The 20,577-nt window shown below is 36.4% G+C and overlaps 1 protein-coding gene across 2 annotated transcripts in view; it reads right to left on the reverse strand.

The window, feature by feature from the left end:
• ETV1 (ETS variant transcription factor 1) overlaps positions 1-20,577 on the reverse strand; it is a 91,758-nt gene that overhangs the window by 12,003 nt on the left and 59,178 nt on the right. For both annotated transcript variants that reach the window (XM_089917669.1, XM_089917670.1), the window contains 3 exons: positions 4,376-4,443; position 3,631; positions 2,713-2,781 (listed from right to left, as the gene is read on the reverse strand). In XM_089917669.1, the coding sequence (XP_089773795.1) occupies positions 2,713-2,781; position 3,631; positions 4,376-4,443 (138 nt within the window). The remainder of the gene's footprint in view (positions 1-2,712; positions 2,782-3,630; positions 3,632-4,375; positions 4,444-20,577) is intronic.

The following is a 20,577-nucleotide window of genomic DNA, read 5'->3' on the forward strand; positions in this document are numbered from 1 at the left end:
AACAAGAAAGGTTTGTTTGTGCTACATTTATTTGTTATTCATACAAAGTGTAAAAAACTCTATTAAATAGATTACAGCAGCAAAGGTATTAGTTTCCAATTCTTTGGAATATCTGGCCAGATATTTTGATTTTACCAAAAAACAAACAAACCAAAAAAAACCACCACAACTCAGTTTCATGACTACTGATTATTTACTTCTATCTCCAGCAAATTGTCTCAAAAATATGTGGAATTAGTCACATTGGGGATTGAATGTCTAGGGCCCTACAAGCATATCACTATTAATGCATGAATTTCTCTCCTGCACTAAAGAAACAATTCAGACAGAATACATTTGAGCCGATTTTCTGACATTAAGTGTGAATTATAAGCCAGACCAAATCATGAGCTTTTTAAAAATTTCCTTTGGTCAAGAGACAGAAATACACCTCTTAAAATAATTAGAAAGAACACTTAAAAAACCTAAACCAGGGCTTCCCTGGTGGCGCAGTGGTTGAGAGTCTGCCTGCCGATGCAGGGGACACGGGTTCATCCCCGGTCCGGGAGGATCCCACATGCCGCGGAGCGGCTGGGCCCGTGAGCCATGGCCGCTGAGCCTGCACGTCCAGAGCCTGTGCCTGTGCTCCGCGACGGGAGAGGCCACAACAGTGAGAGGCCCGCGTACCGCAAAAGAAAAACCTAAACCAAAATAAAATTATTCACTCAACAGCTGCTAAAAATCATTATGTTGTTTTGGTCTAAGCTATAAAATATAGAAGTGTCTCTTCATACTGATTTCAATGACAGGTTTATTTATCTCCGTTTTTCCTTCTGAGATTTAGAAATTTTCAGGGGGGTAACTGAGCAATTATGCAGATAGAGTGAAACACTGTCAGATTCAGATTTTCTAACCTTTAGATTTCTTCTGCCTATAAATGTGACTGACCATACTGGCCTTGTACAACGAAAAAATAACCCTTTGTTCTTCTTTCTTCTTGGTCTCTATTCCTTACAAAATGTAAGCCCAATACTATCTTCCCCAAAATATTTTCTTAGTATAAAATTGAGGAGTATTTCAAAGCCAAAGGGAAAATATAATCAAGACAGTTAGCTTCCCCAAACATGTAAGTGACTTAGACTTTGCCCTGTTAGATTATATCATAATCCTGTTTACAGTTTTGAGCTATTTTCCTTCCTTACATGCCCATACTAATCATCGCGATTTCTTAAAATGTTAAGCTCACTAAGCATGAAAGAAACTGATGAAGGTCATGCCAAAAAGTAGACTTTATGCTTTATCTCAAGAGAAAAAGCTGGACTTTAAGGATTTTGATGCTCTGCGAATGATGCCAAAGAAAATAACACAGATCACACCTCTGAAACTCTAAGGTTAAAAGTAACATCTATTATAGAGTAAGGCTGAAAAAGTGATCCCTATTGGAGTTTAACCCTGTGACCTTGGCATGAATGTAGCAATGTAAAGGGAGGCTAAGGACACAGATCTTCCCAAGACTTATATCACCCCTTCTGAAACGTCTACCTGTAGCGAAAGCCTGGGGAACACAGTAGACTTCAAGCAACTAATTAGAGACTGAGAAGCAATCTGCACATACACTTTGCTGTTTAAATAATGACAATTAAAAACTCCTGAGAGCTACCAGGCCATTACAGCCATGATCCCTAAAGTTTGTGCAATCAGCTAATCAGAGGGCCCCTGCTTGTTTCCTGTTAAACAATCAAAGCAGGAAATATGGAGACCGCTCTGAAGAACCACTAAGTCAATCAACTGTTCACTTTTTACCCAAGCCTCTGGGTAGATGCTGACTGCTGCCACCTTTGTCAAGAAAAGAAGATTCTAACTTGACACCCCTTTCTAACGTGTGTGTGTGGGGTGATATTTTCGTTTTCATTGCCACAGCAAGTGATATTAAAAGAGTGATGCAGGGCTTCCCTGGTGGCGCAGTGGTTGAGAGTCCACCTGCCGATGCAGGGGACACGGGTTCGGGCCCCGGTCCGGGAAGATCCCACATGCCGCAGAGCGGCTGAGCCCGTGAGCCATGGCCGTTGAGCCTGTGCGTCCGGAGCCTGTGCTCTGCAACGGGAGAGGCCACAACAGTGAGAGGCCCGCGTACGGCAAAAAAAAAAAAAAAAAAAAAAAAAAAAAGAGTGATGCTTTCCTAACTCCATCTGAAGCAATTACAAAGTAATGTCACATTAGTAATGAACATCTTCCCAGGGGAAAAACAAAAAAGGAGGACTCACAATCACTAACTAAATGGGCAGCTGTATTGTTCCTGTGTTCCATAATGCATCTTTTCGTGAACAATAAAAGGCAAGAGCCTGCATTAGTCATCCATGCATCCACAGTAGCATGCTTTCTCCTCTGCTTTGTTAATTACGGGATCAGCTCTCAATAAATCTCGAGCAACAAGCTGCATGTCCTCAGCCAGGCAATGGAAAGGGCCCCCTTATTCTACATAAAGCCCAGCAAGAATGACACTCTGTCTAACTCTAAAAATGGGATCTCTCATAGGACAAAAGAAAAAAGCTTCTTAATGGGCAAAGGAAAGGGAATTTATAAGAGGCAAAGTTTAGCGAGACTTGAGTGCATCGTAAGTGATGGGCATGAAGATCGTTAAGTAGCGATGTTGACTGCTTTCAGGAGAGGCGAAGGTGATCTCTCCTCGCCCTCTTACAGAAATCAAAACTTGATACACAATGAAAAACCTACCATCGAATTTCTCTGGGACAACACAGGTGTCATCATAAAACTGCCTGGGGCCCTTTTCAAACATGCAGCCTGTGGGGGGAAATGAAATACATTTACTCATGACAGAAATAACACTCACAAATAAATCAAAATATAACCATTAAGGCAAAAACGGAGGTAGAAAAGGACTCTTCTACTTTTCCACTCCGTGACCTTGGACACATTATTTAACCTCTGTGCCTCAGTCTCCTCATCTATAAAATGGGAATGATAACAAAGCATCTACCTTATAGGGTTGTTGTGAGGATTACATGATTTAATATATGCAACTTTAGAACACTGCCTAGCACATGGTAATACATGAGAGTTAGCAATTTATATTATTACTAACCAAAGCATAGAGCTTACGTAAACACTGGCAAACCTGGGATGTATAATGTATCATTTCCTTTTCCATTTTCTTCCAAGTTTTGTTATTCAACCAGATGAGAGGGAAATCAGAGTGAATTACTGCCATGTACCTTGCATTATGACCCTGATGAACTGAAACAGGTACGGTTTACCCCCTTACTTCTTTGGAGAAATATTTAGCTAGGTTAACTTTCTCATGTTTTCATCTTCAATAGCCAAGGCAGTTAAAAAAAACTTTCCTTTTTTGCTGTAACATAACTAAGTCCATAGGAAAAATGCAAAATAAATTGACAGCTTTTCACAATCATTTTCTCCCCCAAATATCCTTGACTGTGGCACCTTCATTTAATTGCTGTTATCTTTCATCACCAGGAAGAAATTTCCCATAGTTTAGTCACAGTTTTATTTCTCAAAAGTATTGGTCTCTGTGGTAGGTACATAATATTAAAAATAGCAACAATAATTATATTGCATTTGTGCAAAATTCTTGGCCTCATATTTTCTGGATTTACCATCTCATAATACTACCCTTTAAACATGGGGATTTACTTCTATTAATGTTATTTAAACAAAACAACCAATGCTGGACTCAACCTAGAAGGATGGATCTAAGTCATTCACTGAAGATACATAGTGTTGACATCAAGGACCATGCACATAATTCCGGAAATACTTTAAAGGGGAGTCTATCCAGATAAAATCATTTTCATTCATTACTTTGCAGGTATCATGCCCATTAGAACAAAACTTTCCCCCCACGGTTACCATAACACATCCACAACAGAAAACTCCTTTTCTAAGTCTCTTCTGTGAAAGTCCATTCTTAACAATTACTTGTCCCAAAATGTAAAATCTAGGATATTTAAAGGTGAATGTATTTAAATCAACGGTGCTTTATTTCAAAACAATGACTTAGGTCTCTAAAGCAAAACTGAAAATTCCTAAAAGATACATTTCAGTAGAAAGCAGTAAGGTAAGGTGATCTTATAAAAGCACACGTTCTCTTTCAAAAGGATGTAGTTGCTGGCAAAAAAGAACAGAGAAGTCCACTTTTCAGCTGTTTATATGCACATGACTCATGTTAACAACCAAATATAAGAGATCATGACCTGAAAAATCTTCCTTTTACTTTAAAAAGAAAAGTTTTAAAATAATGGTTTAGTGGACATAAGTGATTTTCCCCATGTAATATAATGATAATCTGACAGCATCCTTAGGATGTCCAATTATGTTGACAGGTATTTACAAGAATTTCAATAGTGGAAAACTTAACTTCTGTTCTGCTGGGATGAGCCAGGAAGCCTTCTTGCCTCATATAAATGGAGTGGCAGCTAGGCACTTCTGCAAGAGGAAACAACAGTGGTCAAAGATGTCTGGAGCTGAAAATGTGCTGTTATCAGTGGACAGAGTGCAGAAAGGAAAAGTAACAGAAACTGACACGAGTCTCTTGAGGGGAACTTGTCAACACATAGTTAACATTTCAGGCAGGGCCCACACAAGAAACTTAAGGATGAGAAGCATATCATGGTGGATACTGATTCTCCTGAACAGGCAGGTGAATTCAAAGTTTTACCCACACCAACCTTAATAAAGTAAAGGTGGCTTTACCAGCAACCCTGCATAAATGTGATTGTGTCCTCAAACAGTGTCATGACTTAAAAAATATTTCAGGACATGTATGGAATAACTTTGTATACTCAATGTCATCCAAAGCAAAGATCAATAAAAGACTCATTCATAGTTTATTTCATGAACACTGGCTAGAAATTATTATGAGAAGACGAAATTGTTATATCTCTTAAAATTACTCCAGCCTAGTAAGGTGACTGCTCTTTTTTCTTCAGATAGAAACAAGACTGGCTTTTCATTTTGTTAAGCCCACAGGTCAGATTCAAATCCAGTGAGGCTATAAAAGAGAAATCCAACAACTTTTTAGCAAACACCATTGTTACCTTAAGAGTGAGGCCTTGCCTGTGTGACCAAGTTAACTCATCCCTGAGAAAATAAACTTGGTTAATGGTTAAACTTGAGTCATAGTGATGGTTGTGTATCTAATGTGTTTAGTAGCTTTAGATATGGAGAAAAGGAAAGATATATAGATTAAGAGACAAAAGATTAAAATTCAAGTCCTTCATTTACTACTAATAAAGCTACATGACTTTAGATAAGCCATTTTGTGTCTAAGTTTATATAAAACAAAGGGTTGGGTGAGATGCTATCTGAGTCTGTTATCGTCCCTAGTTATTTAACTCTGAATATAGAAGTTCACTCACATAACCAGAGGTCTATTCATGGTGAAGAGAGTGTAGTTTCAACCTCAAGACCCTCTACTTGCAAGAGCCCTACTGAAATCCTATGCCTAATTTTGTATATGTCATTTCCTTTTCCTTTTCTTTCAGAGGGTTCCCCAAATTTTATAAGTTTTAGGTACCAAAAACCTGGGCCCAACCCTACATATAACATATATAGGTTCCACAGGAATATATACACATGTGATTAAGTTGATTCTACCTTCTGTATGTATTACTTAAGTTTTTAAAACAACATGTACAAAAATAAATGTATAAAATATATATGACAAGTGTGCTATTTAATATAAGAATATATCTTCCTTTCCACCACTTGTAGTAAGTACTTAACTTCTGAACAAGTAATAACATTTAAATGAATGGGAATCCAAAGGCCCTTATCTCTCTACTATCCATCTATAGACTTTCAGGCTGTAATAGATAATGAGCACTGTTTAGCCCAGATGTCATTCTTTCTTGGTCTGGAATGTTCCATTTTTAAAGTCTACCTGATGTTCTAAAATTTCTTCTAGTGATAAATATCAACCAAAATATGAGATATTATTTCACAGGAAAAAGCTTATCTTATGTGGTTTTAGTCAAAAATAGCTTAATGGCGATCCCTAATAGCAGTAACATTGAAAAGTATGTGGCAATCAATAGCTTACAAGCCGAAAATAGTGTAAAACTCATTTTCAAACACTTTATTACATTGCGCCTTCTTTATATAAAGTATTATGTAGTATATAATTCTGACCCTACAGGGTTAAACCGTGCTCTCTGATATCAGTGCTTAGAATAGGGTTGCAGTGGAGTTGATCTTCTGGGTTAACAAATGATTAGCAATGCATTTTATCCCAACTCCTTAACCAATGGTACTTCAAATTAATTTTTCATGTTATTTTGATTTATTACCAAGGCGTAAGTTCCCTCAGGCAGCTGGGCCTGGAAAGGAGAGTGTTAATGACTCTGCCATCAGCTCCGCAGCTGCTCAGAGGCAAGCATTTTGTTGTACCAATGTTGACACCCTGCCACAAAATACTTTTACTGACTGCTGCCCAGCTGGAGTGTGGCTGTAAAAACAGCTGGCTGGCTCTGGAGGCAGCTAGGAAATGTATAGGTTAAACTCTATTATATATTTAGCGTGACTAAATGTAGTTTCCTCCCCAAAGGGGGAGAAAAAGCGGAAGAAAGAAAATGCAAGCGTTTCTGAGAAACCCACTATTCAAAGTTGAAGGGTCGGCTTATAAAAGTGCCCTAACATCATACGAAATAATCATAATCCTGGAAAACTAGACATTTGACATCAAAGATAGGATTCGATGGATAATTTCACTAATACTCGTGTCTATTGAACTAGCTGATTTATTGGTTTCTGTTGTACTTACTCTGTAATATTATTCATAAATTCTACTTATTATTCTATGACATGTAAAGTATACTGATTTAAAATTCATCATAAATTAATGACATAAAATATGGCTAATGCCACAGCCTCCATTACGTTTCCAAAGGCTCAACTTGTGGCCTAAGTTCTAAACAAAAAAGCACTGAACAGCAATTTAGAAAAAAATGCATACATGAGAATATATTTGTGATTATGCCAGTTCTTAATACTATTGATTACACCCCAGAGTAAATAAAATTAACATCTAGCTCTTGAAATTGAGACACTTGGCCAGCATCGTTTAAGTCCAGTCTATCTTTAAAATCGGTGCCCTCTGTATGGTCCAGAGAAGCCTGAAAAAAATATGGCTAAGAGAAGTTTATTCCCCTAAAGTAACTAAAGTCATGTTATCCTAAAGCGATATCAGTTAATTTATGACCATCAGAGTGGGTCAGACTCTAATCAAATTGTAGAAACATTTCCAAAGTGATTATTCAATCAAATGACTAACATGGTTAATTAGGAGCCATAAACGTTGCTCTGAAGTTCATCAAAGTAATGACTTGCCCAGAAAAATGACTGCTAATTAAATTGCCTGCTGCTTTCATTTCTACCTTATCTAATAAAAAATCCAACCAATGAAGTTTGGCATTACATTTTAACTTTTGCTAAATGCTCAACTCAGATCCAAACTAGCTAAGTGGCGACTTCAAAGGGAAATGTTTTGTAGCAGGGAATGGAGGCATTTCATATGCATTCGTTTATGTTTATCCATGAAATAAAACTTACATAATTCAGTGACAATAATAAGCTGCAGTTTATCCTATTGACAAACGTTAAGATGCGAGCATATTTACATTGTCTTAATATGCATCCATAATTATAATCTTAGGATCATTAGTACAGCAGTGATTACAAACATTCACCTTGTCATCTAAGACACCTGGTTTTGAATCTCAGTTCTGGTATTTTATGGGAGTATAACATTTTGTTAGTTACTTAACACCTCTTAACTCTCAACCTCCACATCTGTAAAATGGGAATAACAGTGATTTCCTTCAAAGGGTTTTTGGAAGACCATGCGGAGTAAGCCACGGGCAACATTCTGCCCACTTTCTGCTAACACTCAGGATTCAATATAAGGTACTTATTATTAACAGAATCTACTTTTAAGTGAACCTCACAAGTATTTAAACTGTGTGAATCACCGTACTTAAAACTAGAAATAATTACGTATCAAAATTATTTTTGTAACTTAATTTGCTATTCTTAAATCATGTTTCTATTGAGATGGTTAACATTGCTTATTCGTGTACTTATTCAGTAATATTCTTCATAAATCTATTAACCTATGATATTTAAAATATATCGATTTTAAATTCATTATAAATTTATAAGGTTTAAGTGAGAAGCTCCATTATATTTTCAAAATATTTGGAGGTACCTCTTTTGAGCTTCTTTTTACAGTATTACTCCCTGATATTTGATGCTAAATGGCTTTAGTCTAAAAAGTTTTAAATTCAATCTGTAAATTGAATTATGTATATTTAATTTAGGGTAAAGGATTGTTTTTTATTATTTGGAAACTTATGGATCAAAGAGCTCTTCAGCATGACCTTAGGACGGGGCCAAATCAGCTTGCAGAAACTAAACTGCCTATAATTTGTCACAGATGAGTTCTTGGTGATGAAAGCTGATCTAATATGCTGCAAAAATTCAAAGCAGCAAAGCACTGTTGTCATTTTAATGCGCTAGTCATAGTCACTGTGGCGGAAGTTAAGAAGAAGTAAACTAACACACTAAACTACCTGATTTGATTAGTCTTCACCTTTAGTAACGCAGTTAAAATTTCCTTTAAATTAAGATAAGCAAGTATGAAACTAAAAAGCTGTTTCTTGACTTGCATTTTAAAACTGTATTGGGAAACATAATACTGATTTGGGAAGCTTTACCAAAGGTCTGCCCACAAAGTGCAGTTTTGAAGTTGCTAGGCACTTTTCTGATTTGCATATGCGTTGCCCCATGTACAGGATGAAGTTTCTTCTTCAGGGCATGGTTTGCCTAAAGTTTCTAGGAGCTATAACAGGCCGGATCAGAGAGAAACTATTTGCCACAGTTGTATGAGACATCCCTATGATTTGCTGAAATTCTTTGTTATCAAATAGTGCACGAAGCTGAAAACACTTCAGATTGTAAACTCTAAATAAGGGGGAAAAAACACCTTTCTTTCATTTGATGCTTCTAGTTAAATTCCTGGAGAAACAATCAGTGTGATAACTTAATTAAGCATTCAAATCTCTGAGAGTAAATGAGAAATCCCAGTAAAATAGAAATAAGTTCGATGTTGTATTTTAATGTGATTTTGCTTTCATGTGAGTGTACACTGCAGAGATGGATTGATTACACACTTAACTAACTCCTTGAAGAGGTGATGTAACAAGATCAAGTCCACCTAAACTTGTTTATGGTATAATGATGATGGGGGAAATTAAAACTCCAGGGCCAAAATGTGTGAGTCAACATACATCTGAAATTAACAGGTACTTGGTGAAAAATGTGCTTGTGTGTGTGTGTGTGTGTGTGTGTGTGTGTGTGTGTATTTCAATGTAAACACAGGAGTTTAAACAAGTTTTCAAAGACATTTATTTATCATCTAAACAAATACTGAGCTGTACCAAGAACTAATGGCATCAATCTCATTCAAGAAAGAAGAGCATTATGACAGATCTTGCCTAAATTTTGTCTTTCTTAAACTTAAGTTGTTTGTTTCTTCTCATTTCCTAGCAAATTCAGATTAATGTTTAAAATCCAAAGGTTTTCCAGAGTGCATAAATAAATGAGCTTCATAAAGATGTATTTCAATGCACAGGTCTTCACATACATACTAGTGTAGCATCCTTGTACTCTGCATTTCTACTTGCCACATGAAGAGATTTCGTGTAACTAATCAAGAAAATATATTTTATAAAGTGTTCTAAAAAGGATGCTAACATGAGGATTTTTTTTTACACCCATACAAGCTATTTATAGAACAAACCTGAAAGTAATTAGCTCTAAAAAATAAGGCCCAGTATTAATATGTCTGAATTCAAGTGTGAAGGCTTTAAGTCAAGTTTTATAAGATCTATCTGTTGTCAGTCACAAAAGCTCTATATAAATATAACAACTTAGTCACTGAAACATGTAAAGAAGGCAGAAAAGTTGGAGGTGGCTAAAATCCTAAGAGAGTGATGCATTTGGTATTACTTCATTCACACTTAGATGGGAGCTTTGTCATTAGGATTTTTAGTAAACTGTGAATATAAATAATGTAAAATCTGCAGAGATATTTCTTTTGCCACAGATCAGATGTACTGAATCTACTGTTGACAGACTTTGAGGACAGAAAGAGAACTATGTCAGTCTTTGTATGCCTAGAATAGTGCTTGCAAAACCTTAAAAAAGAAAAAAAAAAGTAACACAGTTATCTGCATTCAGATGCTTTTAAAACTTAAAGGCTATATAACCTAAAACAACAGCATAGAATTTTACCTAAGAAACCACAAACTTCTCTTGTAAGCATCTGGGTTTTTTGGCTTTTTTTTTTTTTTTTGCAGGGGACAGTATCCTACGCAAATAACCACCACATTCAAAGAGGATTAGCTTATTATGATCTAGTTGGCTCACAGTTTTACAAGTTTTACAAGCCTGTGGAGGTTTCAGTAAGTTAGAGTTGAAAATAAAGTTGCAATGATAGGAAACACAATTGCACAAAATAAGCACAATTTTAACTTTGACTACTTATTAGATATTATTGCACTCTGACAATTAACGGAAGTTTAAAAATATATATGAGAAAAGATGCCATTAGTTGCCAAAGCGGGCCACAAAAAAAATTCTGAAGTGGGGGAATTTTTCATGATGAGCTTCAATACTGAATTGTTCCCTTTCTGGAACCTACACAATTTGAAACAAATACATCATGAATTGCTTTGTCCTCTCACTCATTTTTCCTTGGATCACCTCAATATTCAGATGATTTAGTCTCCTTGCTTTAAACATGAATAACACTAGCAGTAAGTTCAGTATGACTGTTTCACTACGTCAGAAACAGCATAATTGTACACTATCTTGCTGGCTATGCACAATATGATTGTTTTTCTTTTTTTTTTTTTTGCAGTACGTGGGCCTCTCCCGTTGCGGAAAACAGGCTCCGGGACGTGCAGGCTCAGCGGCCATGGCTCACGGGCCCAGCCGCTCCGCGGCATGTGGGATCTTCCCGGACTGGGGCACGAACCCGTGTCCCCTGCATCGGCAGGCGGACTCTCAACCACTGCACCACCAGGGAAGCCCCAATATGATTGTTTTAACGTAAGAATATCTCTCTTATTTTGTCTTATCCTTTAGCACTGAAGTGTATTTATAAATATTATAATAGTGGCACCTCATTCAAGAACTAGCAACAGTCTGAGGAAATCTCTAGAAGTTAAGATAAAATCATATCAACAGAAATCCTTATTCTAATTGCCTAGACCCCTAACACTATATTAGCAATTTTAAAAACATAGTCATATTTAATCCTCACAAAAACACAAAAGGTATAGGAATTATTTTCCCCTTTCCATGAATGAGGAAACTGAGGACAAAAGTGGTAACAAAACATGCTCAAAATGACATTAGTAGTAAATAGGTAACAGGTCCAGGATTCAGTATAATGTTTCCAGTGTCATACCAAGTGGGTGGTTTTATTTTTTAATGCTAAGAATAACAAAAACATGTGGATGAAAACAGTGAACTGTGAGGGCCCACACACTGCAAAGAAGGGTTAGCAGAATGGAATGTTCAAAGATACTTTTCTAAACTTAAGAGAATAGTAAATAAATCATAACGATATATGCGTGTCATTCTTTCAGTTTTGCCTTGCTTTGTTTTTCACATGTGTTTTTGAATAGCTATCTTTGTAAAATTTTCAAGACTGTATTAGAAGCAATTAAATAGAAAACTTACACACATGTACACACATGATAAAATCCATAATCTATTTAATCTGAAAAAAATTCCTTGAAAAGATTTCAATTAAGTTATGCCTATGTTAGGTAAAAATATTTTATGAAATAAAAAGTCTCCCTTTAAACTATTAAATAGTTAAGTCACTTAAGTATAGAGATCCTTTAAGTGTAAAATATTCTATAACAATATTCTAAACCTAAAACATATATACTCAGATATATACTTGTAAAAAATAAATATTTATCTTCCCTCTCTTGTTCACGTTTATGAAACACACACACAGAGGGAGAAATCCAAATGCGCATCCTTAAACTGTCTCATTTAATTGCAAATCTTAGTTGCACATATGAAAACAGTTGTATGTTCATCTCACCCACTCGCAATAAGCAGTTCTGGGCCTAAGCATCCTGGTTGTTTTCTTTAAAAAGAAACTAAAAATCCTACACTAAAAAAGTACACCCCCCTCCCCATTCTAATTCCCTTTTTTCATGCTAGTTCAACTCAAAAGCAGATTATCCCTCCCTTCCCCCTTTCCTGCCTGTAAAATCCCAGTTAGACAAACACTGTGTGGCTGAAATGACATATTTGAATGGAATTCAGACCCACCAGTTCCTGTTTATGTTTCTGATTTGAGAATGTTGCCTTCTCATTCACTATACATTAGGAACACTGCAAGGCCATAAATAGTGTCAGGTTACATGCAGGCAGGACCAATGAGCATTAATCATTACTTCCAGTCAACTGGCAAAAGCAGCAGCTGATGGAACACTATACCCTTCAGCTCTGTATAAATGGACATTCCAGAGAGTAAAGAGTGTGTGTGTGTGTGTGTGTGTGTGTGTGTGTGTGTGTGTCCTTTCAGTCTCCATTTTATGAATGAAACTCCAGGCTCTATAGAGTCCATTCATGTAAGAGAAATGCTTACAGGGCTCTGCCCCTAGGGATCAATCAGTCATGGGTAAAACTGATATGATTGGTTTAAGACAGCCTTCAGCCTTCCATTACTGACTTAAAATACAGTCCCTGTCCATTTGACCTGTGTTAATGCATAAAGAGTAAATCCAGACCATAGTCTCAATTCTCAAATCAAATCACTAGCCAATGCCACTTACTGTAACTGAAGATTTAGAGCATACTGAAGTATTTCTTAGAAAAACTGATATAGTGGACCAAAGTACTATTTGGGGAGATTTGCTATTTTAACCCAGAACTGAATGAGGAGAACTCATTCTGCTGATCTGCTAAGCAATAAAAAGCAAAGTCAAATTGTGAGCTCTATTATAATAACAAAATCAATTAGGAAGGCATCACCGTCACTTTTCATAATTTAAGCACCTAAATATCAGAGATTAAGTGATCTACTAGTCCACAAATCACACACTGAGAAAAAGAAAATTATATTTGGATTCTAGAGAAACAGGTAAGATGTTAATTTTTTCTGAAGGGTCAATAGCTCATTCCTTTAAATTCCCAAGTGATTCTCCACTTGAAAATTTTGGAGCAGTGGTTTCAAAGTTAGGAGGGAAAAAAATCAGCTGCCATGTTTTAGGAGAAAATGTGGCCATAAGCAAATGATGCTTAGTAATGGAGTAGGGCCAAGGCTTGGCCTTTGGGAGTGTTAAATAGCAGGTACAAAAAGCCAAAGTTCATGGAACCATAATCATCACTGCGCTGGAAATTACTAAAGATGGTAATACTTAAAAATATCCAGAGTTTTTAGGAGGGAAGAAAACTATTTATGAGCAATTATGGGAATGATTTGTAAAGAGTCAGTCCAATACCAAACACTGTTAAAACATATAATGGGTTTTATCAGCCATCTGTAACTTGGTCCTTGACTCCAGAGGGAAGAAAATACTTTTCTCTTCCAGTGACCTGAAGCCATATTGGGAAATGGTTGCAGTCAACAATCCCTGAATACATCTCTAACTGATTTCTCATAGGATCTTTGCTATGCCTATAGAAGAAGGAATGAGGAGAAACATGAAAAATGCATGGTCTTTGGTTTTAAATGTGTGCAAGATTTTCTACTATGGCGTTATAATTTAATATTTATCTTCCAATTTCTAATATCTGGCTAATAAAATGATAGAGAATAAATCAAGTTACTACCATATTTAACTTTAAACTAAAATTAAACTAAAATTAAAATACTTGACACAGCCAGGAGGGGAGATGATAAGGAATCCTATAATCTATCATCCAGAGAAAACATGGAACAGAGAAAGACCACTGAAGAGTCAACGTACATTCAATTATTAATTCTTAAATAACATTCTCTTTTTTTGGCTTTAAAAAATTTCAGTATTCTTTTAAGAATTAGTTTTTAAGGTGGTTCAAAGATATGTAAGTAAAAGTGATGAAGTAAAGCTTAATATTTCTAAATGTTTTTATTTCTTATTTTTAAAAATTAAAGTTATAATTATCAATCATGGGGCCTTCCATTTCAGAAATGAAGAAGCTAGTTTATGGCAAGCCTGGAAGTTCAAAATAAATATCAATAGCCTTTACTTCTCTTCTCTCTGTTCCATCCAACTTTAATGAGCATTTTTCAACAGTTTCCTTTTGTCATCACTGCATTCCTTGTATTTCTTGAACAATATTTCTGGTTGTTTACTTATGTATAACTCAATTGTTCAGAAGACATATAAGAACATTTATTATAAAATATATGAGGTTAGTTTCCCTAAAATATATATCCCCTCTTAAAAAGTAAATAATAAGAAATCATTAAAAAATAATATATCCTGATGACAGAATTTCTGAGCTATTACTACAGGAGTAGTAGTAACAATCATAGTAGTAACAGTTTAGAAATAAACTACTGAGTACATCTTGCCTTCTGAATTTTGGTGTTTTTTGGTTTTTGTTTTTTTGTAATTTTGTGCAAGTTGAGCCAGTTGATTGAGGCCCTGACAAATCATCTCCAAACACATAAAGCACTATTTACTCATATTTCCATGTGGCTGCAGAAAACAAGTACGTTTTTCTTGCTCTATTATCTACTGATTTCATCCTATAACTTTAACCTTCAAACCATATTCTAAATTCTGCAAGGGGAATCCCAAGCAATGCTCACTAAAAGCAGCATTAGGAATTACTTCACTATCTTCTCTGCTATTTAAGATGAGTACCCATCAACACAGCAAAACACAGAATAACATTGACAACATAAAAATCTTCTCTAGCCACTTCAGAAACGCAAAACTATTTAACTCTTACGACTACATTGCCAGCTTGGCCCTATGTGAGTACCAGATATATTTGTCAGCTCTCACAGAGGAAAGTTAAACGTATTCCTAGTTTTAACATACTTAACATGAGCTAAGTATTGTGCATCTATTTTATCATTTCTCTGCCTATATATTATTTTTCTACATGCTAAGTACAGATAATTACTCTCTAAATTTGAAGGTTTGTCTATTGGCCTTCATCAAAGTCCTAAGGTGATGAAGTATATGGAAGCTTGGAAAGGGTTGCTAGGATTTAAAAATGAAAGATAGAAAAGGTCCGTCTTATTTTTCCAAATGTAAGCTTTCCTTATATGTTCTTTTGTTTGTTTTGTTTTTTAATTTTTTGGCCATGCCACACAGTATGTGGGATCTTAGTTCCCCAACCAGGGATCGAACCCTCACCCTCTGCAGTGGAAGTGTGGAGTTCCAACCACTGGACGGCCAGGGAAGTCCCGTATCTGTTTTAGATACCACAGTCCTTCATAAGCTTTCTGCTGAAAAATAGCTTCAGCTGACAAAAGTTTGAAAATGACTCCTATAGTTAAATTTTAAGCCATCAAGCTATCAAGTGTTTTAACAGAGAGTGAAGTCCAATAAGAAAGAAGGCTCAGACAAACTCAAAGTTTATATAATCAATCAAAGAATTTTCGAGCTGGCTAGGCCATCAATTTGATACTTTTCCTTCTAATAATTGTTCAGCCTTTTCCAGAAGAACTATTAGGAAAAGTTACTTCTCTGACAATCTCAATGTTTGATAATGTTTATGGTGTATTTTTAAAAAGGAAATAGAACACATTTTAATCTGAAATATCATTTGAAGTTTTATATTTTCCTACCTTACAACAGTGAGCACCTAACAGAATAAAATCTGGGGACTGTCTAATGTGAAATAAATACCCCCAAATTAGGAAAAGCACAACTTAAGTTTTAATGCAAATGCTTTCTTTGCCCTGGGTCACATAGAGCTTTTAAAAGACATAGGCAGGGCTTCCCTGGTGGCACAGTGGTTGAGAGTCCGCCTGCCGATGCAGGGGATGTGGGCTCGTGCCCCGGTCCGGGAAGATCCCACATGCCGCGGAGCGGCTGGGTCTGTGAGCCATGGCCGCTGAGCCTGTGCGTCCAGAGCCTGTGCTCCGCAGCGGGAGGGGCCACAACAGTGAGAGGCCCGCGTGCCGAAAAGACATAGGCAAATACTCATTCTAAGAATTAGAGAAAAGGGTCTAACAAATTGTAGATTAAAGTACTTTATTTTGGACAATTATATAGAAAGATAGGCTGTGGACTGTGCACTAAACTAAGAATAAGAAAACCTTGGTTCTGATTTTGGCTGTTTCACAAAACACCTTTGTAACTGATGGTAAGTTAACTTGAATGAGCCTCGGACATTTTATCTGTATAATAGGGTGTAAAGAAGGAATGTGAATTAGGTGATACCCCAGCACTTTCATGAGTTTAAAGATTTATGATTCTATGAAACAGCTATTTGTGTCAATTTCCCAATTGAAAATAATGCTAACATTTACTACCACATAAATGCGACATGCCTCCAAACTGAAAGAAGGCCTCATCAGTACCAGGACTCATGGCCCTAAAAAACACAATTAAAAAGTACAGAAACTTTTTCTTCAGAAAACATGATGTCAGCTTTCTCCCTTACCCTCTACAACTACTTCCTCCTCTCCCGAAGCTCCAAGCACACGCTTTCCCCCTTTTTCTTATTTCAGAAACCTTATTCTGTCCCTGAAAGTTCTCTTTCCCCTCTTCCTTCCCAGCTCCTAGCTTAAACTGCTCCACCACAGGGCTGGGAAGTATCTTTTAAACTAATTAAAGTAATAGAATAGGCACTGAGTGTTAAAAACACCTTATTAATGTATCACCCCCTCCAATCAACTCCTAGGTTAAGATTTTTAAGACACCCCAAAATGCAAAGGAACGTAATAGCATTAAATGATGGTACTGCAAGAACAGTGCAGGGATGAACCTGAAACCCACCAAGTAGCATATTCATTCTCCTCCCTCTCTAAGGCAGTCCTGGAAACAAACGAATAGAAAGTCAGGTTTGCAATGAATGAGACTGTGTCATCTTTAAATTAGCATTCTTTTCACTTATAGGACTGATGTGATTAATTTGGACACTTTTTTTCTTCAATTCTAAATTGGCTGATACTTTAAAATATAATACGTACTCTGTCTGAATAGGAAAGCAGTACGTAAGCACTGTTGAAGGACAAAGCACTTTACAGACAAAATAAATATTGCCTATAATAGCACCATGCATATATAACCACAGTATTTATGTCCTGAGTCTTATTTTGCATAAGTCGGGCTTTACACTTATAATTTTTTTTACTCAACAGTCTCATTTCACTAAATATTTTTTAAAACCTGACTTCTAATGGCTGCATAGTATTTCTGTTATTGGCAGCCATAACTTACATTACCATTCAATTACTCTGTAATATTCCTCCCCCCCCAAACATTCATCCTGCATCTCCCCTTCCTTAAGATAATTTTCTGAGAGTGAAAATACCTACTAGTCAAAGCACATGAACATTGTGTGCTGATATTTTCTTGAGTCAAACTTTAGTTTCATGTGCCCACCACCCTCCTAAAAATACTACCCGAAGCTATCCAAAACAAAAACAAAAACAAAAACAAAAGACGAATCAACGAACACATACAATTCTAATAAAATATGTTGTTGTGAGTATCTAAAATATTTACCTCATTGGGCATTTTGAATCTGCAAAACCTCATATGCAAGCATGAAAATGGGAAAATAACCACGATTTTATGAAAATGGAGCATTGCATCCATATGAAGCGCACAATGCTTATTCAATGCTTTTTACATAGTCACTTGGCCATAGGGGCAAAAGAGAGGAACCAGGTTGGATTCAAGACCAACCAACCAACAAAAAACCTGTGTCCTGCTTTATGCAGCACTATTAGGCTAAAGAAGCAGAGGAGGAAAACAACAATAATAGATGCAATTGGACTGCTGAGGACTTAATATCATATAATCATGATCACACTGTACTGGTTCACCAAATTGGCCCTAAATATCAATTTTTTTTAATCTCCTCAGCGTCTTCTGATCCAAGATTTGTCCCTTTTCCTGAATGAAATTTCTACTCTACTAACATAATATTTTGCAATTTTTTAGCTTAAATACTCAGCAGTTGAAATTGCATTCCTGTAATTATAATTATACCTAATAGACCTTCCATTTCCCATATCATAATTAATGTCAGGCTTTATTAGAGCATAATCATGCTACCTTTTCACTTACAAAGCTTCTTTTATTTTCACAACATTTATGCTATATTGAATTAAGCAATAACGAGTTCTAGAGGCCTTCTTAAAGGACATACTTTGGATCACAGACGCTGAGTAAATGGACTATGAAACGTTTTTTGCATTGTCTTTAAATCACATAAAGTATTTTCTAATGTGCTACTTGTTCAACATCAATAAGTGAACAAAGAACTTAATGATTCAGTGATAAATACATTAGATTTCCTAAAAAGGTTATTTAATATTCTGTCAGCAAGGATGAAAGAACTAATGACAACAAAACAAAACATCTGGAGATCGTACTTGTTGACGGCAATGTATGACGTATACAGAGGCGTCAACTTAATTGCAGCAATTTGGTGGCCAGTAAAACATATTTTGAAACACACAGGTTAATTTTTCATCTGCCCTGGTTACACAGTAACTACAGTTCTTTAGACCACATCCATCCAGAAGATACAACTTTACTATTTAACTATTCAAGCGAAACTGAAGTGTATCTTATTGGCAATATTGAAATTAGAATTCAAAGGTGTTGTCCAACTTTAGCAATCGGAAATATAATTTACAGGGGAGAAAGTAACATAAATTAACAGCTTCTCAAATATTAAACAAATATTCCACAAGTCATTTGCAAGCTTTATGGCAACTTCCAAAAGAGATGCCCTATGTACCTTTAAAACAGGATACTGGACTGTTATAGACTGAATGATCGTGTCCCCCATAATTCATTGTGAAGCCCTAATGCCAAAAGTGATGGTATTTGGAGGGGGGCGGGGGCTTTGAGAGGTAATTAGAATAAGACTAGGTCATGAGGGTAGGGCCCCCACGGTGGAATTAGTGTCCTCATAAAAGAAGAGGAAGAGAGACCAGAGCCCTCTCTCTGCCGCATGAGGACACAGTGAGTAAGTAGCCATCTGCAAAGCCAGGAAAAGAGGCCTCACCAGGAAATGAATCTTCTGGAACCTTGATCTTGGACTTCCCAGCCTGCAGAACTGTGGAAGTTAAATGTCTGTTACTTCAGCTTTCCCACTGATGATGGTATTTTATTATAGCAGATTGAGCTAAGGAATGGACTATCCTTCTTTAGGTTAGAAGTGACTGAATCTGTGCTTTTGAGGGTCAGACCATAGCTGACTCTGGAATTCATATTATATATGGTCCACAAATAATGCAATTAAAGCTCACAGCCCGAGTTCCTATTTTTTTGCCCTCAATGTATTATCTAAATCTTTTTCTTGTTTGGTTCACATCTTCTCAGGAAAAGTTACACGTCTTCAACATCATGTTATATATAATTTTATATACAATATAAATATAAGGAGAATATATATATGTGTGTGTATATGTATATATATATATATGTATGGAAAACCACAGAATCAAGAAAATGATTTCAATGATAATCTTTCCGAGATTATACATATAAAAACATTTCTAAAAAACACAAAGAATTTTCTAAAAATGCTATGCCCTACAAGTCCTTTTCAACCAATTATTTGGGCTATTTTAACTGATTTCCACGTAAAGTTTCTTGAAATCACAATGAATTCAAGAAACTGTGCAGCAAATTAAAATGTGGTTTGGAGAGTAAGGATAACATCAGTTAACAGGACTAGAAATTTGCAGAGAAAAATGAATCGTGTCTATAATAAAGCCCATTGTAGTGCAGAGTTCTTAAATATGCCCGTAAATCATGGACAAACATAAAAGGTTCTAAAGTGTAAACACTATGGTACATTCTAGGACCGTCTCCAAATTACAGGGCCTGGGACAAGCATTCAAGTACAGTCCCTCACACCATATGTTTAAATTTTTAAACTATAAACCAGCCAAACAAAACGATAAATAAATATGTTCTCTCCTCCTATTCCTTGAAACTATAAAAACATAACAACTTGGAAGGCCAGGCCAAACCTAGAATTTGGGGAAATCTCTAGGATTAGTGCTGAAAGAGGATGGTATGCAGCCAGTTTTCAGTCTTCAGACCCCGGCCCCTCCACACCCCCTTCCTGCCTCTCTCCCTATCCCTCAACCCCACCTTGTTCCACACCACGGGGGCCTCACACACCAAACGTATGGGCACAACCAAGCTTCATCCTCATCCTCCCACAAGCAGCTGTCCCTTGGCCACCTCCTTGGACCTAGACAGGAACAGTGTGCTCTGCCTTCAGAAAACTAGGCCTGGGATAAACTTGCTCAGGCCCTGGAAGTGGACTCAAGGTTGGCTGGGCAGGGAATTCATGGGCCCTGGGTAACTGGTATACCTTCCAGAAGTAGAG

The sequence above is a fragment of the Delphinapterus leucas genome, chromosome 9 (genome assembly GCF_059928025.1).
Source record: "Delphinapterus leucas isolate spDelLeu-1000000601 "Yukka" chromosome 9, BTC_Dleu_Yukka2, whole genome shotgun sequence".
NCBI classification, from domain to species: domain Eukaryota; kingdom Metazoa; phylum Chordata; class Mammalia; order Artiodactyla; family Monodontidae; genus Delphinapterus; species Delphinapterus leucas.